Source organism: Electrophorus electricus, chromosome 6, assembly GCF_013358815.1.
Source record: "Electrophorus electricus isolate fEleEle1 chromosome 6, fEleEle1.pri, whole genome shotgun sequence".
In the NCBI taxonomy this organism is placed as follows: Eukaryota; Metazoa; Chordata; class Actinopteri; order Gymnotiformes; family Gymnotidae; genus Electrophorus; species Electrophorus electricus.
Window position 1 is genome coordinate 10,438,602 of NC_049540.1, and position 9,318 is coordinate 10,447,919.

Here is a 9,318-nt window from a genome sequence, read left to right on the forward strand (position 1 = left end):
CAATGGTAGCCCCTGAAAACTATAGAAAAGAAGAAGCAATATCCACTGACGATTTGAAGTAAACTTGCCCAACACACAAGAAGAATGTCCCATGTTTCTTGCATATAGTATATCAAAAGTACACAAAATGTCATAAAAATATATTTTTTTATTTCTGATTCAATAACAAAGCAAACCACCAAACATCTTGAATGTAATTTTTCAAGTCTCCATGAAAGAGGTAATTCTGTTTAGATGTAGTCCTATTTAAAATGCCTAAATGAAATGGAAATGCACAACTCAATGAAGAGGATATGACAATGTATACAGAAGACAATGGCAAGTTCAAATGCAGGCCCCCTTCTAGCATTGTAAATAAGTTCCAAAAAATCACAGACCATTTAGTAGAGTAGTATGAATGTCTGCCTACCTGTTTATTTTTCATCTTGATCAAAACGTGGCAGGGCAACAGAAAGGTTTTTATGGGCTTTAGAAAGCCCCAAATGTAAATATTCCATCCAAATAAATACTGCACTCAAATAACTGTTGGCCTCAAATGCAAACTGCATGTATGGGATCTGGAATCTGTCCCATATTCAAAGTTTTTTTTTCATCAGTGCTGGCCTGTCTATAAACTGATACCAGAACAGTTGTTATATAAACATGGTTTCACTGTGCTTCAAGTTGAGCCCACTCACTGTAACCTCCAGCATAATGACGTGCTCTGAAAGACAAAGGAAAATACTCATTTCTTGTGATTCTTCCAGAGAGAGATCAACTGAGTGCGATGTGTGTGTGTGTGTGCTGCATATGTGTGTATGTAATTACGCACACCCCATACCTGACGTATCCCAGAGGCTTGAGAGTCTCCAGTGCAGTGAGACTGCGGCGACCCCTCTGGCAGTGGAGTATGAAGTTACAGTCACTTTTCTCAGGCATGGAGACCCCATAATGCTGTCTGAACTGATCTGGAGTCAGCCTGAACGCCTTCTCCAGGTCCCCCACTGCACAACACATTACACATGGCATCACAGTCTATGCTCGCAAATGTGTGAACTTGTGTGTGCACATCTGACAAAGTATATGCTTTACATGTGCTTTAAAGTACTTTACAGGGTAAAAATATTTTTTGGTTATTGGTTGTTTTTGGTTACTGAGGTTAATGTTAGGAACAGAACATCATTATAACAATTAGATAATTACATATGCATAATAAACATATTACATATTCATTACCCCCTGTCCTGAAATGTCACATAAATAAACATGTATAGATTCAGTGAGAGAGTGTTTGTGTGTGTGTGTGAGAGAGAGAGAGAGAGAGATAGAGAGAGAGAGAGAGAGAGAGAGAGAGAGAGAGAGAGAGAGAGAGAGAGAGAGAGAGAGAGAGAGAGAGAGAGCGAGAGAGAGCAGGGGGGACTCACATGGAATATTAGTGGCTCCTGGGATGGAACCTTCCTCAAATTCATCTGGATTGCGAACATCAAACAGCTGCACATTTCCAGTGGCTATCATCTCCTTTAGCTGCTCATAAGTTACTACAATGTCTAACAAACATGCATACAGATACACACAAACACACACACACAAACACACACACACAAACACAAAGAAAGCGAAGGAGAGGCAGAAAGATTACTACCCAAGAACATCTAAATAGAGCATAACCTAATTCAAAAATACTGTACACACAAACAGGCATACACAGTCATACATGACAGTCTGTACACCACTCTGGAATGAGATATGCAAGATGTCAAACAGCTTTTACAAAACTTGTTTGGTGTGGCAAATCCAAACCACCAATTATACACTGGCTAAGGCCAGATTAAGCCCTTTAGTGGTCCTAAGCAGTGAAAAATTTGGGTCCCCCTTAAAATAAAGATTTTATATTGATTGGCCACTTCATTAGAGACACCTGCCCTTTCACGATTAGAGCTTCCCGGTATGTAAATTAGAATATGAAGGGAACTAATCTAAAGGGATCTAATAAAATCAGATGAGCAAGTTTTCTGTGGAGCAGTTTTAGTGTAAATCCACATTAAAATGGGAAAATCAAGCAATCTGAGCACCTACGAGCGAGGCATGGTCATCAGGCTGCACTAGCCGGGGCCAGTATTTTAAACACTGCCAACCTTGTGGTGTTTTCTTGGTTCTCAACTGTGCTCCTGTGGCCTTTTTTGTTGTTGTTTTGACACACTGAAAATGGTATGATCTAGGAAAAACATGCATTGAAAGGGGATCCTGTGGACGTAAACAACTCCTCGACAGAAGAGGTCAGAGGAGGACATGAAGAATCGTTCTAATGAACAAGCAGTGCACAGTCAAGCAAACTGCACAAATTGGATCACTGAACAGTGGAAAAACATCGCCTGGTTAGATGAACCCAGATTTTTGTTGCACTATGCTGATAGGCAAGTACAAATTTGGCAGAGGCAGAATGAATCAATGAGCCTTTCCTGTCAGGTGTCAACAGTTCAGGCTGGAGTAGTGCCTGTCAGTAGTGCCTGTCAGGTGTCAACAGTTCAGGCTGGAGTAGTGCCTGTCAGTAGTGCCTGTCAGTAGTGCCTGTCAGGTGTCAACAGTTCAGGCTGGAGTAGTGCCTGTCAGTAGTGCCTGTCGGGTGTCAACAGTTCAGGCTGGAGTAGTGCCTGTCAGTAGTGCCTGTCAGGTGTCAACAGTTCAGGCTGGAGTAGTGTCTTTCAGTAGTGCCTGTCAGGTGTCAACAGTCCAGGAGGAGTAGTGGTGTGAGGAAGGTTTTCTTGGCACACCCTGGGTCCTCTGCTACCTGTGGATGGGCATTTGGACAGTAGGGCTCACCTAAGCAGTGTGGCGAACCAAGTTCATCTATTCAGCTGTTTATTCTATAGCAGAAGGACACGTTCAGCACGAAAATGCACCATGCCAAAAGATTTTGTAAATGTAACTGACAGTGAGTGGTAGCTCAGTGGTTAAGGTACTTGAAGGTTGTCACTTTCGTGTTTTCATCAGTTTCCATGGTTCCGTGTCTCCTCGCCTTTGTGTGCAGCTGTTCCGAGTTTGTCCCTAATTGCATTCCCATATAAACCCCGTTCCTGCGTCTCGTTTGTCCGTCATTCTTTGTCTCTGGTAAGATCTCGTTCGTCCACGCTCCGCGCTCTTACTTTTGTCTTAGTCTCTAGCTCATTTGTCTCTCATTAGATCTCGTTTTTTCTCGCTCGTATGTATTTTGTATGTTCCTGTTTAATCTCGTTCCTCGACCCCGTGCTCATGTTTTCTCCCTGCGCTCCGTTTAGTTTCCTCGCTGTCTATGCCGCTTTCCTTGTTCAGTTCTCTGCTGTTCCCTCGTCTGTGGTACTTTCTCTCTGTGTTTTCGTCTACATTACTTCCCCGTGAGCATTCATGTCTTATTCCACTTTCTTTTCTCATTCGGTTTTCTCCAGTCGCTTCACTTCGGTTTAGGGTACTCCTCCCGTTGATATATGCAAGCCTTGTCTGGTTTTCCTTTCAAGTTCGGTTACCTGTGTTTTCGTCTTGGATATTGTTTGTTAATATTGTTTGTAAACATTCTGTGTATTCCCCACTAGCTCTAATTCTAGTCCTCATCGTTATTCTTCGTTAGTCTTCCCTGAGTGTTTACGCCCAGTTCCCGTACTCACTTTATTAGCCTGTTATTCTTATGTTAACCTGTCTGTTCTTTGTTTTGTTCTGTGCTGTTCTGTTTCTGTTATTAAATCTATTAGTTATTTATTCTATTCGATCAGTCCCGTTCATAATAACATCCTCAGTTAATTCCGTTCCTCATCACATCCAAGGCGCTGGCACTTCGCAAGTGTGTTCGCTCATCACCTCTCCCACATTACAGAATGACCGACCAACTAAGAACACAGGGAGTGCACGCCTCTCCGGTCAGTGGTCATCTAGTTGTGAAGATGAGTTCTCTCAGCAGAACCACCCCGGGCAGAATAGTACTCCTGGCACTGTGGGGACACGGAGTCCAAGAAGTTTTCCAAGGGTAAGAAAACATCAAACACTAAGGCAATCGAGACTCAAAACCTACCGATCATAACGCTAGTGTTACGGATGCGCTTACTGTGGATGTTTCCGGCAGTGTTCATGTTTCCGGCACTGTGGGTGCCATTCAAATAATGGACTATGGAGCTATGGATTCACAAACATTTTTTTTTCTCAGGATTTGTTGAACCGTCTAAAGATTGGGCAGCCTTGGTCTCCAATTTCTGCTATGGGCCCTCCACACGAGTACAATGGGGAGGGTTCCTTGGAAGGGTTCATCTTACAGACCAAGATATACTTCCAGTACCTCCTCTATCCAGATCCTCCGGAATTCTTCAAAGTACATTTCTTATTACAATTTTTAGAGGGTAAGGCCTTACAATGGGCAGTCCTTCTTATGATTCATGGAACTAGAGAAATAAGTACCTTGGGGGGTTTTTTTGGCCAGTTAAGGGCCAGATTCTCAAGATCTAGACCCAGAGACTCCCGTTAACTCGGACCAGCGCGTTGCCCCATTACCCAGCCACACAGCTACCCTGAATACGAACTCTAACGCTAGTGAGCAAAAACCACCAGCCCAGATAAGTGCACTCTCTACCCGGCTGCTAGGTCCTGTGCCTCAGGTTGGCAGCCTCTCTGAGGCTTCGTTGTCTGTGCGACATTTTACAGGCACCTCACACAGGGGGAGCATCTCCGTACCCTTCTGCATGCTAGAGTCGCCTCCAGCAGTCGTCACACCTCCGGATGTCCAGCCAGTCCTAATCCTGTTCCTGGCATGGGCAACGCCATCCAGCCAGTCCCGATCCTGTGCCCAGCACGAGACACGCTGCCCGTCCTGATCCTGATCCCGGCATAGTGGATGCCGCTCGTCTTGCTCCAGTTCCCAGCCTAGTGGAGGCTGCCCGAGATGTCACTCAACCTATTCCTGTTTCCTATATCAGGTCTGTTCCTGTAGCTGTGCTCCTGGACACGCCGCTGACCGGCGCGGCACCACCCCCGGACCTCCTGGACCCGCAGCTGAACATTACTGCTGCACTCCTGGACCTGCCACAGGACGCCATCTACCCGCCGCTGACTGCTGCGCTCCCGGACCGGCCTCAGCAGCACCTCCGGACCAGCCAGGTCCTGCTTCTTGTGCTAAGGACACCTCACAACCTGTTCCTCCTCCTGGAGTGGAAGTAGCCAGGCCTGTTCCCATGCCTCACAGCAAGCTAGTTTCCATGCCTCGCATTGATCCTAGCACCGTGGTTAATCCTCATGACTCTCCTGTGCCCAGGAAGGCTGCAACAAGTGTGCTCCCTGAGACAATTAGGACTCGTTTGGTCACACCTTGCAATCGACCAGTGACTCCTCCAACCTCTCAATCTCGTGTAACTCCTCTGCTCCGAGACTGCTGCGCCAGCCCCCAGTTTTGCCCCAACAACTTCATCCATGTCCTCAGTTTCTGTTTTGCCTGCTCCTGTTTCTGGTTTTGTCTATGTTCCTGTCCATACGTCCATGCCCGTTTCTGTTTCTGTGCTTAAATCTGTTGCCCTGCCTGTCTCAGTTCCTGTATCCATGCCTGCTGTACATTTTGTTCCTGTACCCTTGTCAATCATAGTTCAGTTAATTTCTTCTGTCTTTGTTTCTGTCCCAGTACCCAGTCCCACAGCTATGCCCCAAACCAGCAATTCTTCTCGCCTTTCCTCGTGTCTCAGTGTCCATCTCCAATCCCAGCCACGTCTCCAGTCCCGCTCCCTTTTCCCAATCTGGCTCCTGTTCCCCCGCTTGCCACGACCCCTGTTCCTGTCCAGGGTTTGGTCCCGAATGCCATGCGTGCTCCTGATCTTATTAAAAGACAATGAGCAGACTTGTGTTCGTAACTAATAGTAATGTATTGAGATTTCATATACTAAGACTCCATAATTTCCTTAGTCACTTGTTACATTAAACTGCCTTTTCAAAAGTCCCACACTCTGATTATCGAGAGAAAAAGATAAAGAGAGAGAAAAGAGTGCGAGAAAGAGGAAAAGAAAGAGTATGAAAGAGAAAGAGAAAGAAAAATAGAGTGGAATACGGACAGAGGCAGAGAGAAAGCTTGGCACCCGCGAGATATGTTTAAGTGGAACATGGCTGCGTTCGACCGAGAAATGCTGCGCGAGCTCGTGTGGTCCACACGCACAGATTACTCGGTTTCCGCGTGCTCCACCTTCTTCCTGTTGGATGACTGACCCTCAGTCATCGGAGGATGACGTCACTACAGCTCACTCTTGCGGAAAGTGGCGTTCAAATCCCGATACGTGCAGACCCACATGCACAAAGATACAGATCCGGTCGCCTGAATCAAGTAAAATGTGTTCTTTTCGGGACAAATGTAATAGAATAGGCTGTTCTAAGTTAACAGAAAACGATACGTTCAAACGGACAAAAACGTCCACTTTATTAACCATTAAATGTAATAATGGAGAAATATATAGTTACAAGTACCTGAATCGATGGCTTGCGAATAAACAGTCCGAGGTTCTAGTTTATACGAACAGTCGAATCCGTCATCGCAAGATCCTCCGCCCTGCTTCGCCAAAACAACCACAGCCATTAGGCTCCCCATCACTGCTCGCCAGGCGCCGATTGTTAGACGCATCGTGTCTCCTAGTATATATATATATATTAAGTACCGCTAAGATGTGTATAAAACTGGTTCTGCCGTTCTAGTATTTAAGTAAGTCTAGTAAATGTATCGCTAATCCTTCCAACCGTAGTTTAAGGTCTCGATTAATACGTGATTCACAAGGGACTGCATATATATTTCAGTAACATGAGTAGGCGGGGCTCTCCTGCGTTTATTGGGTTGGATTTGTGAGCTCATATTACCCACTAGATGGCGCCTTCAAAATATCCACAAAGCGATATGTTTTTTGGGTAGGACCTTTTTAAACAACACTTAGGGTACGTAGATCTATTCAAGTTTCTAAAACACAAAAAAAGCCATTACACGAGAGGTGTCAAATACAATGTTTTGATTATTTATACAATCGTACAATTATATTTGGAATAATCAATTCTGCTTGAACGTAGATAGGTATTTTTCATCTTTACATTTAATAAGATTAACAGGAATACGTTAATGGATGGAGTGAAGTTACTGTAGCATATTCACATTTATGAATATAGAATTTTGCTCAATAAAATGAATAAATGAGTGGTACTTTTGTATCCAAAAAAAATTAACTAGAATCATCACAAATATCAGTCGACGTTACTTTACATTCTCACTAGAATCTCACACTCTCTTCCTTGAGCTGTGATCTGGATAGAAGTGTGTCCCGTCTTTAAATCAGAATTAGAATTTTGCCCCACAACCACTGAAATGATGACCAATTAATTCCGTATATAGTATTACTACTGCGATTATACTTCTGCTACGAGCAGTAGCAGCCTACAGTACTAGCCTGTAGGTGAATATTGCAGTAACATGAATTTTACAATTAGTTGTAAAAATAGCAACATTCTATCCAGAACATTTCATTTGTTTCAATGTTAGTTAAGATAGCGTTGCTTATGCGTTAACGACGGACCAAACAAAACACCACGAACGACTAAGGGGGACTCGAATACCACGAAACAATTAGAAAACGTTTTTATACTTTTTGTTTTACCGCTAATTCTATTTTCTCCCTGTTTTCTTAAAAAGAAGTTATTTGTTTTGTTTCTGACTAACTACAAAGAATAAAACTCCTACAAAAAAAACCATGGTACTTCCTGACTGATGACTCGGTAGAGGGGAGGTTTCCCTTTGAAAGTATTTAAGTGGACTTCGTTCATTCTTCTCGCTGAGTTTTGTGCTTTGTTTGAGAGCAGTATTATGGATACAGTGTGCGGAGGAGCAAGCAAGACCCAAGTCGCGACGCCAGAGATCCAGCAACTCTGTGATAAGGTGAAGGAAGGTTGTCCTCACTGCTGTTTTACATTCATTGTTGTTTTACTGCATGTAGAATTCTCTGCTATTGTGTGTATGTGTATGTGAGTATCATGACACAGATTGTAAGACCTATTTAATTTAGTTTCTCGTTTTATCATTGATTTGTATACAGATTTTTAATGCTGCATGTAGAGGAACATTCTTGTACATTATTGTTTGGGGTCAATAGCATGTTTTTCAGCATTCATTTGAATAAACTGCATGGGATGTGAGAGTGCGTGTGATTTGTTGTCAAGGGCTTGTTTGTCTGCAACTTTTAGAATAGTCCTCAGACAGTTTATACTGAATACATTGTCTCCTGTATTATGTTTTAACATTAGGATTTTTTTTTTTTATCAGACTCTGCAAAGATTTCTGCCACACCCATATTCTCGCACATGACATTCCATTTCAAATTCCCTAAATATCTTGTGGTCAGCACTATTGGTGTGGGTCTGACAGCCCTGTGTGGGTGTGGCTGTAGGTGTGCTGCCTATGTGTGTGTGTGTGTTTGTGTGTGTGTGTGTGTGTGTGTGTGTGTGTGTGTGTGTGTGTGTGTGTGTGTGTGTGTGTGTGTGTGTGTGTGTGTGTGTGAAGATAGTCAAGATATAGTCAATGCTGATATATGCTGTTGTGTGCTGAACCTATTTGTTGGTTGGCTTTTCTTGCTCCCTGTAACAGGTGAAGCATGATGCTTTGAAGCAGGCAGGGGTGACATTTAAGATGTTTGTTGCCAAGTCATTCATCTCCCAGGTTGTGGCAGGAACCAACTACTTCATCAAGGTGGGATATTACATCATATACCGCCAGTATCCGCTGTATGTATGTGTCTGTGTGTTTTAACATGTTGTGTTCTCACTCACTCAGGCGCAGGTCGGAGATCATGACTTTGTTCACCTGAAAGTGTTTCAGTCTCTCCCGTGTTATGGACATAAAGTGGAACTAATTGCAATACAGACCAAAAAGACCTTAGATGACACCATCACCATGTTCTGACACACACACACACAGGCACACGTGTGCAGTGCTGTCCTGTCTCATGAAACCCCTGACAGCACTGGACCACTGATGTGGCCAAATTTCTGTGCTCTACTGTCCTTCTGTTTTTTAACAGCTATCATGTTACCCATCATTTAACGCCAACTACTTCAACATTCTTCTGTTTATATGTAACTACAGATATGTCTTCTAATCAACCATTTCACTGCGAGTTATATTATGTATGACTATGTATGTGACAAATAAACCAAACTTGAAACTTGAAACTTAATCTTTTGATGCAAAAAAATTAAATAAATAATAATGTAAAATATTAAACAACTACTGTATTTTTTATTTTTGCTTGTTTATTTCCAAAGGAATAGGGTTAGTTTTTGCAGTCAGTTCATATTCATATTCTGAACACAGAA

The 9,318-nt window shown here is 43.2% G+C and overlaps 2 protein-coding genes across 2 annotated transcripts; one reads left to right on the plus strand and one right to left on the minus strand.

Annotated features, from left to right (window-relative positions):
* Positions 1–128: 128 nt before the first annotated feature.
* On the minus strand, positions 129–6,776 carry LOC113570172 (thiosulfate:glutathione sulfurtransferase). Its single transcript, XM_026998408.2, has 4 exons — positions 6,439–6,776; positions 1,404–1,526; positions 821–983; positions 129–703 (listed from the first exon to the last, which is right to left on the minus strand). The coding sequence occupies exons 1-4, from the start codon at positions 6,590–6,592 to the stop codon at positions 649–651; spliced, it is 495 nt and encodes a 164-aa protein (XP_026854209.2). The 5' UTR covers positions 6,593–6,776; the 3' UTR covers positions 129–648.
* A 1,000-nt stretch (positions 6,777–7,776) lies between these two features.
* LOC113570234 (cystatin-B-like) lies at positions 7,777–8,980 on the plus strand. Its single transcript, XM_026998543.2, has 3 exons — positions 7,777–7,885; positions 8,591–8,692; positions 8,777–8,980. The coding sequence occupies exons 1-3, from the start codon at positions 7,814–7,816 to the stop codon at positions 8,903–8,905; spliced, it is 303 nt and encodes a 100-aa protein (XP_026854344.2). The 5' UTR covers positions 7,777–7,813; the 3' UTR covers positions 8,906–8,980.
* The last annotated feature ends 338 nt before the right edge of the window (positions 8,981–9,318 follow it).

Bases quoted from the DNA above. Each gene is read 5' to 3' on its own strand.
- LOC113570234 (XM_026998543.2), top strand. From the start codon at position 7,814: ATGGATACAGTGTGCGGAGGAGCAAGCAAGACCCAAGTCGCGACGCCA. The intron at 7,886-8,590 runs GTGAAGGAAGGT...TCCCTGTAACAG, and splicing joins TCCAGCAACTCTGTGATAAG to GTGAAGCATGATGCTTTGAA. The intron at 8,693-8,776 runs GTGGGATATTAC...TCACTCACTCAG, and splicing joins GAACCAACTACTTCATCAAG to GCGCAGGTCGGAGATCATGA.
- LOC113570172 (XM_026998408.2), bottom strand. From the start codon at position 6,592: ATGCGTCTAACAATCGGCGCCTGGCGAGCAGTGATGGGGAGCCTAATG. The intron at 1,527-6,438 runs GTACTTGTAACT...CATGTTTGTTAG, and splicing joins TTCGCAAGCCATCGATTCAG to ACATTGTAGTAACTTATGAG. The intron at 984-1,403 runs GTGAGTCCCCCC...TGTGTTGTGCAG, and splicing joins AGGAGCCACTAATATTCCAT to TGGGGGACCTGGAGAAGGCG.